The sequence below is a fragment of the Podarcis muralis genome, chromosome 10 (genome assembly GCF_964188315.1).
Source record: "Podarcis muralis chromosome 10, rPodMur119.hap1.1, whole genome shotgun sequence".
In the NCBI taxonomy this organism is placed as follows: Eukaryota; Metazoa; Chordata; class Lepidosauria; order Squamata; family Lacertidae; genus Podarcis; species Podarcis muralis.
In genome coordinates this window covers 54451548-54474614 of record NC_135664.1, presented here as the reverse complement: position 1 = coordinate 54474614, position 23067 = coordinate 54451548, and the positions used below count along the sequence as shown (strand labels likewise).

At 43.8% G+C, this 23067-nt stretch overlaps 1 protein-coding gene across 1 annotated transcript; it reads right to left on the bottom strand.

The window, feature by feature from the left end:
- Positions 1-327: 327 nt before the first annotated feature.
- On the bottom strand, positions 328-19982 carry LOC114605932 (cystine/glutamate transporter-like). Its single transcript, XM_028747643.2, has 12 exons — positions 19600-19982; positions 17583-17709; positions 15011-15126; positions 12937-13062; positions 10434-10533; positions 9894-9938; positions 7978-8101; positions 6644-6747; positions 5815-5911; positions 4463-4612; positions 2953-3130; positions 328-2002 (listed from the first exon to the last, which is right to left on the bottom strand). The coding sequence occupies exons 1-12, from the start codon at positions 19811-19813 to the stop codon at positions 1938-1940; spliced, it is 1446 nt and encodes a 481-aa protein (XP_028603476.2). The 5' UTR covers positions 19814-19982; the 3' UTR covers positions 328-1937.
- Positions 19983-23067: the final 3085 nt, after the last annotated feature.

Here is a 23067-nt window from a genome sequence, read left to right as displayed (position 1 = left end):
ACAGTTCCATGCAGCATTGGTCGCATACCTCTGTGCCATTTGTATCAGCAGAGATGGCTGCAAGGAATATAAACCGGGCATCTTGCACTATGCCTGCCTATCACTTTGGAAGCTCAAGAGAGGAAATGTGTATTCTTGAGCGTAGGTGATTTGTCTCCAGTTTAAATCCTGAATAAATTAGTATGCTCCAGGAATAAAATAATTGGGAAACACACCATAGGCTCGTGTATTTTGTCAGCAAAAACTGAGGATGAGAGGCAAGGATTAAGGGTGCACAAGTATTTTGTACACAATATATGACACAACCCTTACAGCTGGAAAACAGCACACAGTGAGAATGTTTTATATCCATTCCTAAAACAATTTACAATTATAATAACAAATTTAACACAACAAATATATAAATCATTACAATCCTGTAATCCAAAATACATATAAATTTTTGCTGCACCATATCTCTGTACTATTAATTTAGGAGCAGCCCAGATATGAAGCGCCTTTGTCTAATAAAAAATGAAGGTTCCTATCAATGCAGGGTGTAATTTGTGCTTTAGGCTGCAATCCTAACCACGTTTACTCAGAAGTAAGTTCCATTAAGTACAATTTGACTCACAGGTACATGGTCTTAGAATTGCAGCCTATTATTTTAGTTCTCTGTATGCTAGAAAAGCATTGCACATTAGAAGGAATTCTTCAAGAGGAGGAGCTTCCTCCCTTTCTGGTGAAATTGCAAGTATTTGGGACTAGGTGGTGATGTTTATTTGTGTGTTTTTTAGTTTCACGTGCTGCAAGTGTTGAATTAGGCAGCTCCACCAAATGTCATTTTGGCCGCAGCTCTTTTACCGTAGATAAGCTACCACTTGAATTAACCCCTGCAAGGTTAAATGTATTTTAAGTACAGTCCACTAATCTTAAAATGGCACCTTAAAATCTCTACCAAGTGAAGTCACTTGTTCTTGAATATACTGGGTTTCCATCATTCTCCTGGTAACCAGGGCTACCCTTAAATGAATAACCCATTATCTGTTCCACCCACCCCAGGAAAGTATCCACTGTATAAGGATTACCTTGAAAATCCGGTACTGTAATCCATTCTTAAGCAACTTTAATTTTGCTCTGTCTCTAGCAAGGTGAGATCATACTGAATTTTCCATTTTCACTGGTTTTCTACACGTAGATATGCAAGCTTCCTCAGCTGGGCACCAGCTTTTAATATACTATAAAGTCTGGTATCCACTCTGTTGGTGGTTCCCAAATTCTTTTCTCCATGGATCACCTGAAAATGGCTGAGGGTCTTGGCAGACCGCTTATTTATTTTCCTGCCTGTTGTAGCTAGTGTAATGTACTGTGCTAGATGATGTGTGCTTTTCCATTGTTTTAACAGAACAACTGCAGACCACCTGAACAAAACTCACAGACCCTTGGTGGTCTGTGGACCACAGTTTAACAACCCGCGTACTAGATTTACCATTGGTCTGTTCCAATTTTTCTGCTCTAGTAGCCTATATACTGAGATTGAAATACTGGCCTAACATTCCAACCATGCAAAAGTCGGAGATTTCTTCACAAACTCACACCTCTATCCAGACAAGTAGGAGGCATGACCATAGTTCAAGGGCAAAAGCCCTCTGGGAGGATTCAGAGAGCAAGACTGATGAGAGATGTGGTCTAGAAAGAGTCTTAAGGCCTGACAGAGAGACTTGAGGCTTCCCACTCTTGATCTAAGCAGAACTGGGTTATGTTTTTTGCCCAAAACAAGACCACCCTTTAATTTTCTGATATCCAAACGCTCTGGCTAATCGTTGGTAAGGAAAGAATGGCTTGTCACAGTTTTCTCCCTTCTTGTTTAAAAGTGGACTTGGAGGCGTATCCCACACGGTTGGAGTGTGAGGAGCTCCCAAAGAACAGATTTGGAAGGTTCTAGGGATGAACATTCTTCAGTATGTTAGGACATCCTGGGGCACCACTTTCATCAGGATCTGCAATTTTACTGTGAAGGAATCTAGACAAATGCAACAAGGAAATCAGAGGAAATGTTTAGTTTGGGAGAGGCATCATTTGGTGTTCTTCAGCAAAAACAGAAAACTCTGGCTGCTTCACACATTAGATATATCGTGGTCCACATTGTGAACCTGCTATTCCCTATGAAGTGTGAGAGAAGCTATCTGGTTTCACTTCCTGTTTACATGCAATTAAAATTATTAGTATGCCTCTTGGTAGTTAACAGGGCAGAGCCATACACTATACAGATAGGTATATATGCTTGCTAACATTTGTGAAGTAGTCTTGAGGAACGCCTTCCTGAAGATTTCTTCTCTACCAAGTTCATTTGAACTAGAGATATTCTTAACTTTTCCTGTGGTTGAGCTCTAAGCAGTATTATACATGCATTGATTTAGGTTCTTCATGCCTTTACCAAAACTTCATAAGGTAAGTACAGTGCTTTTTGGGTCCTTATATGTGTGACAAGGGGAAGTCGTCAATCACAGCCAATGCGACAGGCCCAATTTACTGTGGAGAACCGTGCATTATCACAATTATTTATTAAATTTATATACCATCCTGCATCCAAAGATCTCAGGGTGTGTATTTTTGTGGTTTTTATACTGTAAACCACCCTGTGATCTTTGGATGAAGGGTGGTATAAAAATTCAATAAATAATAATAATCAGAGTACTAGCTTAATTTCAGGGAGAAGTTTCACATATGATTGTTGTCCGTCCTAAACTGAGCATAGTTTCTGCTGCACAGATGTTGGCATTTGCAGATCTATAGTCTATAAAAGGACAGAAGGAGCTTCGTCCCCAACTCTTTGGAGATGCAGAACTCCTCTTGACAGCTTTTGATCCACAAACAGTGTCATGTGCCACGTGTGAAATTGGGCCTCATTTATGCTAATTTTGAAGCTTCCCTTTCACGGTTCTGAGCTACCATAGCTGATGCCATACTTACTGAACATGGATGTGATGCAGCCTGGGATCCTAGCCTTCTGCACCACCAGATAGTAGACGGGCAAGCCAGACAGAGTCACAGCACAGCCAATGCTGGTGTTCACAGGATCGGAATACAGGGATGTCCCCACGATGCAGAAAGAGGCTATTGTGAACACTAGTGGGAAAAACAAAGGCACCTAAAGGAAAAAGGGTCAAATCGGAAAATAAAGTTCTGCATGAAGCATAAATGCAAAAAAGAAACATGTTTTGAACATGGAGAAGAGTAGTATATTTAATCTGAGAGATGGAAAGGACCATAACTCATCCCTATACAAAGCACTTAAAAACAACATCAACAACAACAACAACGCTCTTAACAATGTCTCCATCCTCTAGTTTTAATAAAGTGCAGGAAAAGGAGCTGGTTTAGGGTTTCTTTATGGCTTCTTCCCAAATACTGGCATGTTATGGTGGCATTTTTCTCCCCTTCTCCTATTTTTGGCTTCTAATATCCGTGATTCCCTTTTGTTCTTGTTCAGTTAGTAGCCTGTGAGCAAGGTCACACTTTGCTTCTGCTTATGTAACACAATATTTACAGAATATGGCCACCTAGCAATGAAATTTCCCTAAGCAGCTTATGAAATAATAGCTTCAGACAGACTTCATTGTGACTTGCTTTCCTTAACCATGGCTAAGCATTACACTTGACCATATAAGAGGTGGTTAAAGATTAGCTGCAAATGGATATCAAAACATGGGCACCCCATCTTCATTAAGCAAATTGTGGTTAAGGCAGTTTCCTCATCTCTCTGCTTACAAGATGAAAATGGGTCCTGTATCGGGTATTGGAGGGCAACCAAAATGGTCAAAGGTCTGGAAACAATGCCTTATGAGGAACGGCTAAGGGAGCTGGGCATGTTTAGCCTGGAGAAGAGGAGGTTAAGGGGTGATATGATAGCCATGTTCAAATATATAAAAGGATGTCATATAGAGGAGGGAGAAAGGTTGTTTTCTGCTGGTCCAGAGAAGCGGACACGGAGCAATGGATCCAAACTACAAGAAAGAAGATTCCACCTAAACATTAGGAAGAACTTCCTGACAGTAAGAGCTGTTTGACAGTGGAATTTGCTGCCAAGGAGTGTGGTGGAGTCTCCTTCTTTGGAGGTCTTTAAGCAGATGCTTGACAACCATATGTCAGGAGTGCTCTGATGGTGTTTCCTGCTTGGCAGGGGGTTGGACTCGATGGCCCTTGTGGTCTCTTCCAACTCTATGATTCTATGATTCTAATCCTCCCTGGGGTCAAGGCTTAGTCTGGCAGATAAAACCATGGTTTCAGTATACATTTGAGATCTTACAGGGTGAGAGCAACAAACCACTTGAGCTTTATGTCTGACCTGGGCCAATATGTTTGGATTTTTGTGCTCTGGGATTCCCTTTTTTCCTTATGTGCCTTTGTCTTTCTTTAGCTAGGTAAAAGATAGAAGCACAGATTTACACATCCCTGTATCCACTATCTTTAGTCTTCTTACCTTAAAGGGTCTTGGCAGTTCTGGATGCCGATAACGATGTATCATGAGCCCCAGGGTGGCAAGTCCTATGAAGAACCAGCGTGAAAAGCTATAGAAGTTCAACAGCCCATAGAGGTCACCAATGGACACCATCAAGTAGATCAATGGCAACTGCAGATGGAGAAAAATGGCAGTGTTGGAAATATGTCAGTAGAATACAAAACCAGTTTTCCATGCTACTTTTAGGTTTTCCTTGTGACTAATTACTGTGTAACACTTGTCCATTATTACTGAGCAGAATTATGGGAACATTTTCAGTTGATGAGACCTGATGGTGGGCTTGGCCCTAAAACTCCCAACTAGTACAAAATTGCTGATGGGGGCAGATGGCCGGCAGCATGTAACATGTCTGTTGAAACATCCACACCAGCTGCCCACATGCTACCAGCCCAGGTTCAAGGGTCTTGTGTTAATACTGTATACAAAACCCTAAACCCCAGATAACTTAAGGCAGTGCTTTTCAAACTTGGCAGTGTTTCTTTAAATAGTTGAAACAAAAGCAACAACACAATAGCCCCTTCTCCCACAAACACATTTAAAAGTATCAATCAGTCTTATGAAACAAAAAGATACAAATACAAAATACAAATAGACTAGGCTTGCCACATGTCAGGAAAATTCCTGACATGTCCTGGTTTTCTGGGCATAAAAATGGCGTGGGGGGGGGGGGGGATTTTGTCAGGGAAAGCCCTGTATGGCAATGGAATGGAAAAAGCAACTGAAATAGCTCAAAAAGCTCAAAATCAGTATTTTGGGGTCAGGCGTCCCCAAAAAAGCTCTTCAATTTTGGGTGGTTTCCTAAAAAACAAAACCAAAAAACAAAAAACAACTCAACAACTTTGCAGGTATCAGGAATTTTACTTTCTGAAATATGGAACCCTAAAATAGACATGGAACACTTAAGAACAATATAAAACAACCCCAGCTAAACTCAGCCGTTCTTATCGAAAATATAGTGACAATTCATTTATCCATCTGTCTTCTTTCAGTACCTAACAAGCATCCTTTAAGTACGACGCCAAGGATGTGACAAAGTGTTACCTGCCCAAAGATGGAGGCTAAAACCAGGGTCTTAATGTGGTGTGGCCAATTTGTTTCAAACATGGAAACAGAACATTCTACCTTTATGGATTTTGTGTACATGCAGTGCCTGACACTGCCTATCGTTTAAGAAACAGTCCTAATACATTTAGTTCTCCCCCTTTTCAAATTAAAACATCATCAGCCATCCAAGGGCAAAATCCCCCCCCCCCCGGCCCATACACTGCATTTTATGTCCAACCGCACACTAAAGCAAACCTTGAAGCTCTTACCATTAGTATCAAGGCTGGAAGAGGAGTGTGTCTTTCAAGGTGTATCATTGAAAAAAGAGCTGGCCACTGTCCTTCCCGGGCAGCTGCAAACAGCATCCTGTGGAAGAAAACCAGTTGATCACACATTGAATTCCACTTCCTTTTTTTGCTATGCTTACTGGGGGTTTGTTAAACACTCCTTTCGTTAAAAGAAAACATTTCTCCCCGCCCCCTTAGAAATCATAAAGTGTTAGGAATATTACATACTCTAGGAAAAGAGAACCCCACAACAGCAGCGTTGCGCCTGGTAAGTTGGGAGAAGACTTCGTTTTTATTTATATTCCTCTCACTGAAATGTAAGCGTTATTCAGAGTTGTTCTCTAGCTTCCACCACTCGCTGTCCACTGACTGGTTTTTAAAGAAAAGTTCTTTGTGAAATACCAGCTCGCAAAAATTGGCTGTCGTTATTGAAGTGAATTGTGCTGAGTTCAATATGTCAAGTCGGGGAGCAAATGCTCTTTAAACTATACCAATGCACTTGACTTTTTTCCCTTTCTATATAGGCATTATCCCTAAGGTGTGCGGAAAAATATTTTTCTTATAGCCTAGGTCTGTGCTGTGTTTCTTTAGCCACAACTTCCCAGCATTTGGAAGTTATTTCTACATAGGTTTGTGAAATGGAGATAAGAACTGGAATTTCTGTACAAAAGGCAGATTTGGGGGGGAAATGGCTGCTTTCTGTATTATTCCCTAAAGTAGCATTTGGTAGAAGGAAGACACTGACAAGATAAGGAACTGTGAACAGTTTCTTGTAATAAGGACATTTGCTTTGAAATCGGCAAGCCCTTACCTTGAAGCAGCAAAGATTCCTCCATTCAAAGCACCAAAACACGAGAGAGCTACAAGTACTGGAATCACAGAGGAAATGCTCTTGAAAGCTTTATCAGCAAAACTCTGGAAGAAAACCAAGACAGCCTTATCAGTAAGGGCAACCAACAGTAGCATAGGGTACCATTCTTTGAGTTCTGTAGAACTTTCCATTATGTCATACAGTAAACGAAGGCAGTGTAGTGTAGTGGTTAGAGTGTCTGACTAGGACCTGGGAAACTACGGTTCAAATTCCCAGCGAGCCATGTGAGCCAGTCGCTGCCTCTCACCCTAATCTACCTCACAGGGTTGTTGTGGGGTTTAAACAAGGAGCTGGAGAACAATCTAGGTCACTTGAGCTTCTGGGAGGAAAAGGAGGGATACTGGCTGGCAGTATCAACCCTGCTGTGTGGGAATCCCTTGCAGACAACTGCAGTGCCTGGAGACAGACAGGTTGCGTATCCACAGCAGTGACCAGAGGAGGAATGACCACTGGAAGGAGCACAGAGAGAACACACACCATGGTGCATCTGCAGCAGCACATCTGGATGCCTTCACCTGCCCCTGCTGCAACAAAACATGTCTCTCCCATATCAGTCTCTGCAGCCGCAGACGGCGCTTTAACTCTGCAACAGTTTGACACTCCCAAAGGTACACTCCTCCATTGTCTCAGGAGACAGACAGATGTCAACAACAACTGCAAATAAATAAAAAAGCAAAAACTGGGCCAGCCCAGGGTGGGAGAGAGAAATATATATTTGGCCTCAAGTGACAAAAGTCGTTCTTGGAGAGCCAGGCACTCATTGTACATAATGAGTACATAACTTCTGTCCTAAAGGAAGCTAGTTGTGCATGTCACAAGACAGTGCAAAACATTTGAAAGCTGCCACAGCCCTGCTGCCACCAGAGGCCACCTGTGAAATAAGTCAAAGCTAGAAGAGATCAGCACATCAGTCGAAAAGGCCTATCCAAATTTGTGTCGAGACAGTTGAAGGACTATACATAAATTGCTGCTTAATGCTGAATGAAGGTATATTGATCTGGAGAGAACCAAAAATCTAGGAGTACTCTGTATTCTGTCTGGTTTTGCTCATTTATAGGTGCACAATTTAAAGATTCTTCCTCGAACAAATGTTGTTTAGAAAAGCATGTATGTTTCCTCTTCGCTGCCCATGGAAACAGATGTCTGCCCTAGGAATTTACAATCTGTTACTTAAATTTATGTCCAATAGGCCTTCTAGACCATCTCCCTTCTCCTCTGCCCCCCTGGTAATATTGGTCTAAAAATACAGATAGCACGCAAGTTGCCACACTCACCACAGCTACTGCGTCAGAGTTGAGAATCTCGTGTGGTGTCAGGACTGCGTAGTAAGACACATTGGTAAGGATGTAACACACTGTAACCACGGCCAAGGACACTATTACAGCGAGTGGGATATTCCTGAAGAAGAGAAGCACGGTTCCTCTTATACACGGTTCCATTTTAGAGACAGATATCCCTTGACCCTGTGGCCACCCACCTTGAATAACGTAGAAGGCATTTGCAAAAATAGGGAAATAAAAACAGTTGGGAATTTTATTTGGTCCACATTTCAAGGTGCCTTCTATCTTCCCACCCCACATTTCCTATCTTGTAAGCTAGCGCCAAATATGACAAGACCTGCCAAAGGTGTAGAGATGAAAACAGGGACACTTGAATAACTCTTCTCAAAGAACAGGCTACTTTTGGGAGCCTGATTACCTCCCTGACCGCCGTATTATATGCTGGATGGCTATGTGTTGCTTGCATTATATTTCTTTATGCATCTGTATGTATAAATATGTCTTTTTCAAGATAGTGATAGCTTAGCCACTGTGATTCATGCACTGTGGGTCACTCTGTCCTTGAGGTTAGTTTGGAAGATGCAGGGGATGTCTCATTACTTAATAATAATAATAATAATAATAATAATAATAATAATAATAATAATATCTCCTACTCTCTAATGAGAACCAACTTCATTCTTTCCACATTCAAATGAGTAGGCATTCCCTTTCGTGTTTGCTCCCACCTCTGAGTTTATTACATATATTTTCAAAAACATTTTTTTTTACTACCTGGATTTCCCCAGCCACTCTGGGTGGTTTCCAGCACATATAGAAACATAATAAAGAAAATAACAAACCCTAAAAGAAGAATAGCAAACCCTAATAAGCCCCTCCCCCTCTTTTTATCCAAACTGCCTCATGTATTGAACTATTGAAGGAACTGCACTGACTGTTAACCAGCGAGCCATTTTTAAGGTGTTGCTAATGTATAAAGCTGGAGCAACTCAGGGCTGGCTGACCATTTCCCTCTGTACAGACTCAGGAGATCACTGAGATCTACTGCGGAGATTTTGCAGATACTGACACAACTTGTATTGTGGTCATCTGAAAGCCGGATGGAAGTGGGGCTCTCTGAGATTCAGAAGGTACCGAATGATGGATGCTTCTGATGTATACTGAAAACTCACCTGCTTACTAAGGCTTTCCCTGACCTTTAGCTTTAGCTGGATGGGTGGGTGGGTGTTGTAGCTGACATCTGTGCTACTGCTTCTTTTAATGGACAGCAACACTGGAAGCTGCCTTATACTGAGTCAGACTATTGATCCCTCTATTAGAGTATTAGCTACACGGACTGGCAGCAACTTCCCAGGATTTCAGACAGGAGATTCCCCATTGGCATCTGGTTAGTTGCTGTGAGAACATGAGGCTGAACTAGATGGGGTTTTGGCCTGTTTCAGCAAGATCTTCTCATGCCAATTTACTCAGTCTTTTTTTAACTCTTCCTGAGGTCAACTCTGAGGGGATTGTTATGTACTGAAGTTCTCACCCTGGGCCAGCAGGGAGATACTGTAGATAGTTATGCAAATAAGGGATTGAAAGTGACGTTCAGTGATTGGATAGTTTTAGAAAGTTGATACAGTTACGTTGTACTGGAGCTCTATATAAGCAGGCTGACTGAACCCTTCAGTTCAGTTCTGTCCTGGCCTGTGAATAAACAAGAGCTGTTTGAAGAATCGCTGTGTCGTCTGATATGTTCACCCACAACTTAACAGGGATTCTCCTCTTTGGGGTATTGCTGAAGAGACTCTGCCTCCTAACATTTGCTCTGTTGGTCTGCTTCTTCCTCAGATGCTCTCAATTATTTTGGAAACACATGTTTCATACACCGGAAAAGAACGGAACCCATCCACCCCCCGTTTGCTCACCGTTTAGGATTTACAATTTCCTCTGTTACAAAGCTTATATAGAACCTGAAATAAGAAATCAAGAGTCACAAGGTCAACATATGTGGGTTTTTAAAAAAAAAAACCTCCCGCCCTCCGACTCCAGTAATAACAAATCCTGCTATATTAGCTTCACTTTGCGAAAGTATTCTCCTTTCCATGTATACATATATTGTATGTCTGTAATAAAAATAGATAGATAAAAATGCACGCCAGACTTTTTGAAAACAGCTATGGAATCTTACAAAAGAGCATCAAAATTACCAAAGGGAATGAGCTGTGAAGCACGACCACCTCAGTAATTCACAAAAGAAATGAACAAAGGAAGATGACACTGTGAGTTATATCCCAACCCTACAACAGATATTTGGTGCAGACTAGGTAGATAAATATTATCTGCAATCCAGGATTGTGCCAGCTCTGGAGTAAAGTACAGATTTATTTATTTATTGCTTAATTTGCATTTTCTTTCTGACATTTGAGCAAACAGTAGAAAGCTCTGTTAGAATTTCAAAGACTTACCAGCCTCCATAGGCAAACATCCCAGAGTAAAAAGCAAGAGGCAGCTTGTCGAGTGTCAGAGAAGTTGTGTTAAAGCTGTCCTGGAAATTTTCATAGTGGCCTGAAAAACAATGAGAACAGGTATATACATCAGCAGACACCATCCTGGGTCAGAAGCATTTCCATTGTGCCCAGCCAGATAAGAGCATAAGGAGAACTGGCTGGATCAGGCCATGTATCATTGCTTCTGTTTCTGCAAAACATGCAGAAGTTCAACAGGTGCAGACTCCCCCAGCATGGAGCTTTGTTGGGGAGGGAAATGGTACCCAAGGTATCTTCAGATGTCGTGGATGCATCTACTCTCCCTTAGGGCTTCAACTGGCTACTATGGGTGAACTGTTGGGAACCAAGACCTGGAAAACGCCCGGACATTGTTTGATTAGCAGAGTAGAAGAACCTTGGCAGGTGCATGGATTCAAAAAATAAAATAAAATACACAGACAGCAGGAAAAAAATCTTTAAGGAGAGATTTACTAAGGCATAAATCGTGCAGTTTGTTGCTAGCTCCCTAGCAAGGCAAAGCTCAGCTCATTTAGAGCAAAGCCAGTTTCAGCAGAAAAATTACACCACACGAATATAAAATGCAAAATGAAAGTAAAGCATAGAAGTCAGAAGAAGAAGAAGAAACTGCTCACTGAATGGCCTTGGAACTAATCTAAGACACAGCATGAAAAACAACAGCTGCGCTTCGAGCACTTCGAAAAGTTGAAGACCCGCTAGAATGTTCTAGCAGAGAGGTTTTCAACCTTTTTGAGTCTACAGTTCCCTTGACCAACTACATTCTTTCTGCGACACCCCCGTGGGGCTCAGGAGTTATGTCACCCCTTGCCTGCAGAGCTGGCAGCCTCTCATCCTTTTTCGAACACCCTCCCTTGTGCAGTGTTCCCTCAGCCTCCTCTCCTTGGGAGTCCTCTGGGCAGCCGTAGCTGCTGCCCCTGGTCTCTGAGCTTGCCCACCCCCTGCCCCAAAGAGAGGTGCCTCCTCACACTGCCCCACAGGGGCCTGGAAAGCACCCCAGAGACACCATTTGCCTGGGGAGTTTGTGGTCAGAGCTGCTGCAACAAACAGCTGTGCAACCCTATGGAAGGCAGAGACAGGAGAGGGCATCAGAGGAGGGAGGGAAGGAAAGAGGGACAGAGGCCAGTGTTGTCTGCAGCACCCTTGACCATCATTCAAGCCACCCCAGGGTGCCACAGCAAACTGGTTGAAAATCACTGTTCTAGTGTATTCTAGCTTTTACTGGCAGTTTCTGCACGAATAAAACTTCACACCTTGACATGAACCGGGAGCCCCTTTTCAGCCTAAAGGTTACTTTCCCTTGTGGGGACTTTTCCAGGGGCCATAGGCCTGGGGTGCCTGGGGCCAGAGGCAAAAGGGAGTGGAGAGATGGATGTGATGCTCATTCTTCTACAGTATAAATCAGATGTGCAGGCACACAACTCACCAGTCAGGCCTGCGAGAGGCACTGTCTGAATTATGCACCCCAAGCAGCCAGGGGCAGGGGGCATGGCCTAGGGAATGTCACTTGATAGGCAGGTGGGTTTTCCCACCTGTCAAAGTTGGCTTGCAGAGTTAAAACGATTCCCCACCCTTGGCCTAGGAAGAGTCCCAGGGGCTTGCTAGAGATGCCTGAAAGACCACATTTGCTCCACCACCTAGGCGTGAGATCCCTCACTTCTGTATCCTGGGGTGAGAAAGGGAGCAGAGTGCCTACTTTGTAGGCTGCATGTAGAGCTTGGCCCTCAGTAGAACCATGGATGCATAAAAGCTGCCTGGGGCTCAAGTGGGATAGCTCAGTTGGTAGAGCATGAGACTCTTAATCTCAGGGTGGTGGGTTTGAGCCCCACATTGGGCAAAATTCCTGCCTTGCAGGGGGTTGAACTAGATGACCCTTGCGCTCCCTTCCAACTCTACAATACTATGAGTCTGGAAAAGTACCCCACACAGAAAAAAGGTAAAGAACCCCTGGATGGTTACATCCAGTCAAAGGAGACTATGGGGTTGTGATGCTCATCTCCCTTCTCAGGCTGAGGGAGCCAGAGTTTGTCCACAGACAGCTTTCCGGTTCATGTGGCCAGCATGACTAAACTGCTTCTGGCGCAACGGGACACCATGACAGAAACCAGAGTGCACGGAAACGCTGTTTACCTTCCTGCCGCAGTGGTACCTATTTATCTGCTTGCACTGGTATGCTTTCGAACTGCTAGGTTGGCAGAATCTGGGACAGAGCAATGGGAGCTCACCCAGTCGTGGGGATTCGAACCACCGAGCTTCTGATAGGCAAGCCCAAGAGGCTCAGTGGTTTAGACCACAGCACCACCCGCGCCCCTAACCCCACACAGAATTCTGTTATCAAACCTACTGTTGTCCCCTGGCAAGTCTCTCTTTGCCACTGCCAGTTTCTGCCCCTTCTGATGCTCCTTTCTTATTTCATGCCACGTAGGGGGGTTCTGGCCAGTCTTACCATTTCCCAGCGCCATCATCCCAGGAACGATGATCAGACCAACCGTGACCATCTTGAGGGCTGTGAGGAATGTCTGTATGTTGGCAGACCAGCTCACACTCCAGCAGTTGAGGACTATGACTAGGGCTGGAAAGGAGGAGAGAGATGTGAAGTGTAAATAGAAAAATGGAAAATGCATAAATATTTTTTAGAAAAAAGAAAGAAAGAGGAGGAGAGAGAAATCACCATAACTGTACCAGGAATGGCTGCGACTGTGGTGCTTGTGCTTTTGGAACAGCTAGCGAGTGTTGACTTTTTGCTGACATTAAAAAAACAAAACCAGAAATGCTTCTGTGTCATAACAGCCCATGGAGATGGGAATACTGCTTCTCCAGCAAGCTTACTTACTAAAAGTGCTGATCATTAGAAAAAACCCCACAAGCTTGACGGGGCTTTCTGATAGGACTCCAGCATGACTGGCAGAAATGTCAATAAATCCCTGTTGCCGGATCTCTGCAGCAGGTGCCTTCTGTGCCAACTTTTAAATGCCTGCTGAAAACTCTTAAATTCAGCCAGACCTGTGCAGGCAATTAAGAATACATCTTTCCACAATGGCTAATCAATGTCTGTTAACAACAACAACAACAACAACAACAACAACAACAACAACAACACACACGCGCACACAGAGAGAGAGAGAGAGAGAGAGAGAGAGAGAGAGAGAGAGAGAGTGTTTTTACTGTATGGTTTGGGGTATTTTTGTTTTAAACTGCTCTGATATTTTTAAAAATGAGACAGCAGCCTCTCAATATTTTAAAAAAATAAATAAAGCAAAGCTGCACCTGCATTTCTGCTGGTCACGTAGCTTAAAGGCCGAGGAGCCCTATAAGGAAGGAGTTTACAACTGTTTGCGTGAAGCTTTCAAACATGCAAGAGCACTGTTGTTTCTAAATATTGCCAGTGAGTGGTGTTTTGTTTTGTTTTTTAACTAGCTGGCTTTTAAATAGCTTTTAACTGTGGTTTTGAAAAGCCCTTTCCTTTGCCAACTGGCTGACAGCATCAAACAAAAAGAAAACCAGCTTCTGTTCATTTACAAACTGCCTTGGATATATCTAGCAAACTTTTTAAAGACACCAGGAAGAAATATCTCAGTATTTCATAGATGGCCTGTGAGAACTAAGGCTGCCATCCTAAGCCCACTTACCTGAGTTTAAGCCCCACTAAATTCAGTAGGAATAACTTCTGAGTAGACAAGGTTAGGATTGTGAATTGATGAGAACTCATACGGTTATCATACGGCACTGGGAACCTCTTTTCTTACTATAGGGCAGGAGTGGCAGATTTGGTGCCCTCCAAACATTCTGGATCCCGATTCCCAGCCACCCTAGTAAGCATGGCTAATAGGAATGGATGATGGGATCTGTAGTCCAACAACATATGGACTACTAAGAGTGAACTGAGATGCAGCTATTGGGAATGAAAGGCAGTTTCTCAATGAGGCTAAGTAAGAGATTAAAGTGGGGGCAGCCAGCTGATCTGGTGCCTTCTAGAAGTTTGATAGACTACAACTCCCATCATCCCTGAGTATTGGCCATGCTGGCAGGGGCTGATGGGAGTCCAGTGGCATCTGGAGGGCACTGTATTGGCTACTGCTGGGTTAAAGCAATCAAGGTTTTAATGTCTGATATTTTGTTGTGTTTTTTAATACTCTGTTGGAAGCAGCCCAGAGTGGCTGGGGCAACCAAGTGATGAGCAGGGTACAATCAATCAAATTATTATTATTATTATTATTGGTACTGGCCGCAGCAGCACAGTCTGATAAATGCCAGTTGTGGAGATGCAAAAGTGGGGGTATTAAAAATATATCTCCTTATCAGTACAAACATTTAGAGATGGTTTCTTCACTCATAATAAAAACAGGTATTATGAGCTATGAAGATTTGCTTTATTTGTGAACTTTCTCAGCATATTTATGATATTTTGCTGTGGAAATATCTGCAAATGTACAAGACGCAGTGAGAAATGTATTAATATTTGGCAGGTACATTTAGGATTAACTTGCAACCTTAGATATTTAGTTCTCTTTGGTACTCACTGATTCCTGTGGTGGTGATCAGTTTCACAGCCAAAGGAGGGACATCACATGGGGCGAAAAAAGGCTCGATTAAGTACCGACCAAATGCCAAGGACACTACAGCCATATTTGCAGGTCTGGAAAATGAAACAAAGGCAAAAACATTTCTTTTATTTTGGTCTTTTCTCTGGCAACTTTGTCTCCCTCTCACCTATGTTTTCTGTCTGCTCCTGTTGATGTCTGCTCTTCTAAACAACCACAAATGAAGACATTCAGACACTCTTCCAAAGCATGGACTGAGGACTGGGAAAAACTTTCTGGCAAACTTTCTGACGTTAAGAGCTGTCTGATAGGAGAATGGACTACAGTGGTACCTCAGGATAAGAACTTAATTCATTCTGGAGGTCCATTCTTAACCTGAAACTGTACTTAACCTGAGGTATGACTTTATCTAATGGGGCTTCCTGCTGCCGCCACACAATTTCTGTTCTCATCCTGAGGTAAAGTTCTTAACCTGAGGTACTATTTCTGGGTTAGAGGAGTCTGTAACCTGAAGCGTCTGTAACCTGAGGTACCACTGTACCTCAGAATGTGGTGGACTCTCCTTCATGGAAGGAGGTTGGATAGCCAGCTATCAGGGATTGTTTCGCTGTGATTCCTTCATTGCAGGAGGTTGGACTAGATGACCATTGGTCCCTCTCCAACCCTACAATTTCAGGATCTGAATGAGAAGCTGTGAGACTCCTTTTCTGCCAAGTGCAAGGGCAGGCAATTAGTGTCTTCCATTTCTAAACTGCAGGAAACAAAAAACTGCAATCTTATCCAAATCAGACAGGCCACAGGTTGCCCTCAGGCCGGGACCCCAGCCATGGTTAGGGATTCTGATTTCAGGGCAAACCATAGATCAAATCCATTTTCTTTCAATAGCCCAGAACCATTTCATTTGAACTGTTGAACTAATGTTGCTTTGGAGACCAGGGGAGAGAATGGTGGCCCAACCACCAGAATAAGAACCCAGGCTTTTCTTCAATATGCCCCAGATGCCCCATGGTATTATGGGAAAAGCAAAAGGCTGGTGAGGCTGATGAAAGAATGCCCTGGTGCTGCTGCCTCCCATGGGGAGGGGGGGGGAGATACTTGTTGCCTTTGTTGATGGTGTGCTGCCCCCAATCATGATGGTGGATTTCGCACTGCTCTGAAAAGTGACAGGAAATGAAGCCCCCACTCCAAGTTGGGTTTCATTTCTCTGTTCTACATTTGGCCCATATTATTCATTGGGGACACAGGTGGCGCTGTGGGTAAAAGCCTCAGCGCCTAGGGCTTGAAAGGTCGGCAGTTCGAATCCCCGCAGCGGGGTGCGCTCCCGTTGTTCGGTCCCAGCGCCTGCCAACCTAGCAGTTCGAAAGCACCCCCGGGTGCAAGTAGATAAATAGGGACCGCTTACTAGCGGGAAGGTAAACGGCGTTTCCGTGTGTGGCTCTGGTTCGCCAGAGCAGCGATGTCACGCTGGCCACGTGACCCGGAAGTGTCTCCGGACAGCGCTGGCCCCCGGCCTCTTGAGTGAGATGGGCGCACAACCCTAGAGTCTGTCAAGACTGGCCCGTACGGGCAGGGGTACCTTTACCTTATATTCATTGGGGAGCTTTCAGCTCGGTTCTTCATACAGTCCTGGGTAGACAGGGGAAATGCAGGGGATGGAGCAAAAGGCCTTGAAATGTGGCGATCAGAGTCTCACCAACATCCTGCTAGGATTACCGTATTTTCAAAGCCTTTTGATGGCCATTGGCCAGTCTTTTAAAATATGCTCCATCAACTCCCCCTCTGGTGTGAGGTAGAATGATTTCCCCAGCTCCCAAACCCGCATTCTCCTCTAAATTCTGCAGCATTTGTGACAACACACGCAAAACAAACACAAAAGGGAACAAGCTTTGAACGGATGGGCCTGACCTTGATGGGGTGGTTGATGAGTGGTGTGTGTGTGTTTGTGTGTGTATTCTTGTATTTGCACTGAAATAGGGTAGTGGGCCCATGTGTTTGCATTGCTCTGTCCTGGTGCTGCAAGCGGTGTGATCCCTCTCCTCGGGGAAAGCAGCTCCCAGATGTTCTGTGGCAGACGGCTCTGTTTATCTAGTAGCTATCTGGTATTGGTGGAGGGGCAGATCATATATCAAACTGATTTCTATAGAACAAGACCTTTTGTTGTGGCTGCTGCAAAAAAGTACAGTGGTGGTCTTCTTATTGGAAGAAAATATTCATCTATCTCATGTCATGACTGAAAGAAAGGCTGTGTGTGTGTGCGTGTTTGTGTGTGTGTTGTTTTTATTCTCCCATAGGGCTTTCTCTATTATTTCATTCATTCTCCCCCCCCCCCTCCATCTCTTTCTTAGATTCCTTTCCCTCTCCCCTCCCTCTCAACGTCTTTGCAGCCATTTGTTAGATCTCAGTGGTGCTGCATCCACCAGCTGGCTGCTTTTAAAAACACAGCTGGAACAGTGCCCCTGTTGAGAGATTTAAAGAGACACAAAACTCCCAGTAAAACCCTGGAGAACCTCCCCCTTCTCACACAACAATGGGAAGTTAAAGCTGCCCTTACCGGATCATAACAAATTCCGCCCATAATCTTAGAAAAGCAGGCAGTGGTCCAAGTGTCTCTAGCAGGTAAATGTAATGACCGCCGGACTTGGTGATGCATGTTCCAAGATCTGCATAGGACAGGGCTCCTAGAAAGAAAACATTAAAAATGTAAACCCTGTGTGCATTTCTTATCATCACCATCACCCTTATCTGATGAGTAATATCCCTAATTCTAAGTACATTGATATGAAATTCAGTTGCACTAAAATAAGTTGGACTGGTACCAATGGAAGGATATTTAGAACTGAGATGCATAATCATCATCATCAGTAGTAGTAGGAGTGGTGGTGGTAATTTCCATTCTTTTGTCCGGTTCTCATTCAAAGGAGCTCCCACTTTTTATCTTCACAATAATCCTGGGAGGTAGGTTGGGTTGATAGATGATGAATGTCCCACTGTCACCCAGTGGGCTGCATGGCCAAATTTGGATTCAAATCTCCCCAGATGGCAGTGGAGGACTTCAGGGGCTCAAATTTCAGCAGCATCCTGGACAACACCAATATTGAGCACCCCCCACTTTTCTGTAGGGCCCCCCGAGGTTCTGCATGCAGTACGACTGAACCAGTCGCACTCCCCTAAATCTGCCTCTGCACATGGGCCTCTCTCCAATAAATTTCTAGCCCACTTTTCTGTTAAAAGGGGAAAAAAACCATGTTTCTTAGCAACATAAAAGCAATATAACGATTATAAAATATGACTAACCAACCCCCATAAAAATATAATGAGAACAAAAAGATTAATACGGAAAGGCAAACCCGGTAAAAGAGTTCTAGTGTGCAACTTTGATGTACTGTAGTTAGTTTGTGGCATTTCTGAATCCCTTCCCACAACATACAGTTCCAAACCAATTGCAAGAATAAAGTACAGTAGAAAATACATAAACATATTAAAAATATAATCAACGTAAACACATCCAATCTTTGGTGCTACCCAAATGCCCGGGAAAATCAACATCTTTGCTTGGTACCAAAATGTTGACAAAGTTCATTCATACCAGTCGGGCCTCCCATGGGAGAGAGTTGTGTAGATGGGGAACTGCTTCAGAAGAAGCTTGTTCCCTTCTTGTGACTCAAAGAAGAGCCTCTGATGATGATCTCTGGGTTCGGTTCCTATGCGGACAGGTGGTCCTTTAGAGGTCCCAAGCCATATAAAACCAGTACTTTGAAATGAACCCAGTACAAATTGGCAGCCTTTGTGGTCAGGCCAGATCCAGTGTTATATGTTCATGCCGTCTTGAGCCTGTTAACAATTGAGCTTCTGCATTTTGCACTAGTTGTAGTTTCTGAACCATCTTCAAAGGCAGCCCCACACACAACACATTGCAGTAGTCTAACCTGGAGGTTGCCAAAGCATTGACAACTGAAACCGGGCTATCCTCCACCCAGACATTTAATAGTAATAGAAGTAATAGTAATAGCAATAATGCAATTTTCCAGTCAAGTAATGCGTACAAAAATACATATACTAAGTGTGCACAAAAATGGATATATTTGTGAAAATACCATACAAAAGTGCATTGTATTAGGGGAAATATACATAATAAAATATCCTTTGCCCAAAAAATATGTGCATTGCACAACATTGCATACAGAATTGTGTATATTAAGGAATAATTCACACTAAAATGTGGATGAAATTTCATGAGGACTATTTTTAAAAATAAATAAATCACAAACTGATGCGGAAATGTGGAGAACTGAATTTAATATTGGTGTGTGTGTGTGTGTGTGTGTGTGTGTGTATGATTCTCCCACTGTCCTCCACAGAAGCCCATTTTGAGGTTCCATTATCCCCACAAGGACACACCCTAAGTTGTTATACCACAATTGCCACACGCTGGGGTGGGAGAGGAGGCTTTTCCCCCTTTATGATTGTTAGAATTCCTGCTCCATGATTGCAGTCATGGGATTTTTGTCTATCATATGACGCTGTATGTGAAAAAGGAAATTAAACCACCAAGCAGCCAAACAACTCACCAAATAGTGATAGGATCCCACAAGCCAGCCACACCAGTAAGGAGACCCCCACGTTGCCTGAGTTTTGCAAGACTCCTTTGGGGGAAATGAAGATGCCGCTGCCCACCATGGTGCCCACCCCCAAGGCAATGACGCGGGTGAGGGTGATCTTCCTCCTGAGGAAAACGGCCTCCTTCACCTCTGTCGGTGCTTTGCTTCTCCTGCAAACTCCCATGCCTTCTTCAGTGTCCCCGCTGAACCACAGGAAGTCCCCGTATGAAGCACAACTTGAGTTCCTTTCCGGACCCCTGCGTTGCGGCTCAGTTCTCCTCTCAGTCAGTCTCTCGCTCTCTCTTTGCTTAGCAGGCAGAGTACAGTTTGTCTGGGAAGACTTTGGAATAACAGGAGCATGAAGTAAACAAATATTTAAACAAAAATATCAGGTGGGAGGGGAAATGTGGGCCTAAATCCCACGAAACGGAAGTCTGCTGCAGGGCTATGTCCACAGCTAGTGATACGTGGCGTGGTGCAAGTCCAATTCCCGGCTTTTCACGCAAACAGTTTGTTTTTGATCAGGATGTGCTCCACTTGGTTTTACAGTATGTACAAGCTCCAGTCCTAACCATGGATATTGTCTCCATGTCTGGTGGATGACGTGAGCTTTTTAAGGAAGAAATGTCAACCAACGGTGGGCCCAATGGCCAAAAAGGTGGTCTCTGCATGTGCTGCAGAGGGAAGCGAGGGGCAGATGGGGCTTGTCAACCTCAGAAGGGAGCCCATCTAGGAGAAAGAAAACTGTGATCCTAAACCACCTCTGCCTTCCAGGATATCTTGGGGAGAAGGCTAAGGAGTAAGCCCTACACAAATCCAGAGCGGAGTCCCTAAGATGGTTGGATGGTGCCTTGTAGGCCTCCTTCTGGCAACTCCTGCAGCTAAGCAGGTGTCAAACACATTGCTCTGCTTTCCTTTGGACCACATCAGCAAGGCTGAGAGGGGGGTCTTTTCATCTGGACAGCCCAGGACCTCCATACACACTGCCCAGGCTTGTGCCCCCAGGATATCATTTTAGTGCTGCTAAAACTGTGGTTCGACTTTGCCCCTGGAAGTACACTCCATTGTATCTTGAGGCAGATGGATGCCAACAATATACAAATACATGCCCTCTAACATTTCTCTGATGAAAATAGGGATGTCCCATTCCATAATGGTAATTTTACTATTTATACTCCACACATCTTACTGGGTTGCCCCAGCCACTCTGGGCAGCTTCCAACACATATAAAAAGGTAAAGGGACCTCTGACCATTAGGTCCAGTCGTGACCAACTCTGGGGTTGCGTTGCTCATCTAGCTTTATTGGCTGAGGGAGCCGGCGTACAGCTTCTGGGTCATGAGGCCAGCATGACTAAGCCGCTTCTGGCAAACCAGAGCAGTGCATGGAAACGCCATTTACCTTCCCGCCGGAGCAGTACCTATTTATCTACTTGTACTCTGACGTGCTTTCGAACTGCTAGGTTGGCAGGAGCAGGGACCGAGCAACGGGAGCTCACCCCGTCGCAGGGATAAGAACCGCCGACCTTCTGATCGGCAAGTCCTAGGCTCTGTGGTTTAACCCACAGCGCCACCCGCGTCCCTTTCCAACACATATAAAAAATAATAATACATTAAACATTAAAAAATAAAAAAACTTCCCTATACAGGATTGCCTTCAGACAGCTCGGCAGTCAAATAACTCCATACCCTCCAACATTTCTCCAATGAAAATAGGGGCGTCCTAAGGAAAAGTAGGATCAAATCAGAAGCAGGGAGAAATTCTCTAAATGAGGGGTGTCCCTGGAAAAAAGGGACACTTGGAGGTTCTGCAAATACATACTTAAGTGATGCCTTCATGCATCTGATAAAAGTGGGCAGCTCTGACTCCTGAAAGTCAATACCCAGTATAATTGTTAGTCTTTGTTGATTTTACGATGAAATTAACACAACGCCCTGCCTCCCGCCATGAGTTTGATCAGTCTGTAAAAAATTGTGGGAGGGTAGCAAGGTAACCCTACCTATTCAATGATTATTGCAGTGAGGACTGGCGGGGGGAGGCTCTGGAAAGGTGGGGAAGCAAATAGTGTTTTCTCCATATGTCGGAAAATATTATTCCCCCCAAAGGAGTGGGATTTTGCAAGGCTGACCTGTCCCATTGTGCTAAGTGATGGAGAAAGGAAGGGGATGTTTATCGGCTTCCCTCCCGGAGATCATATTAGTTCCTGCGGCACGCAATGCGAGGACTTTCCTCTTAGCATGCGTAGCCGCTAATGGGGTTATTGGTCCTCAAGCAATTTAATCCTTTATTAAACCCAATTAGCATCAGTGGCCTCCTGTGGCAGAAAATTCCACCGTCTGCATATCATGCAGGTTTCATGCCTGCGCCGTGTGCTCAAACAAAAAGCAACAAAGAAGGCTCGAAGTCCAGAGGCGGAGAAGGAGTCCCAAAATAAATACAGAGAGGGAGAGGGGCCTGCTGGGAATATGGATGTCTAAGCCCATCAGAGAACTGGGACACAGTTACTCTAGTTGCCAAGAGAGTGTTTACTCTCCCAAAGTTGACTCCTGAAACACGGCAAAGGCAGACAAAATGTCTGTCTCATCCATTGCCTCAGTGATAAAATGCAGGCCTTATGTACAAAGCAAGACAATAAAACAAAAACACATCAGGTCTAATAGGGCCGCGTTCATAGACCTTTTAGATGACTGGAGTTAAATGGGCCGGCCCTATCATTAGGCAGAGTGAGATGGTCAGATCAAGTAGCTGGCTCTGGGTGACATGAAGAGGCGGAAAAGCATTAGCTTTTCGATTTGTTGTTATCACATGGTGAAAATTAGTTGTACTCAGAGTGGACACACTGAAATGAATGAAGGTAAGCAACCACTCCTGTTCTTACTGCCAGAAATTCAGAGAGGTACTTGCAAAATGCTCTGATTCAGGCGCCAAAATAACACTATAATGATTGCTATATTATGAATTTTATACCAAGCAGAAAAAGACAAAATATCAAAACATTCCTGCATTGCAGGGAGTTGGACTTGATGACTGGGGTTCCTTCCAATTCCACGATTCTATGATAATAAAAAACCTCCTTGTTGCCTCCTATGCCAACCAGGTGAATGCAGCCAATTCAGAATACAGCCTTCTACAATTAACCACAATGGCTAAATGATGTCTGTTTTTAACTTTAGAATGGGTTTTATTGTATGGTTTTAAAGATTTATTGCTGTAAACCTCTTCGCTATGACACAGTGGTATGCAATTTTTAAAATATAAATAAATATACACAGATAATAGTTTGAAAGATAGACAAATAAACATGCAAAAGGTTCCAGACAGGTGCATAAAAAGCTGTTAGGTGTATATACCCCAGCATGTGAGCATCATTGCTGATGTGAGGCAGTATGTACAAACACTTTGGGCATCATGCCTTTGGGTGTGGGTAATGCATTTGTT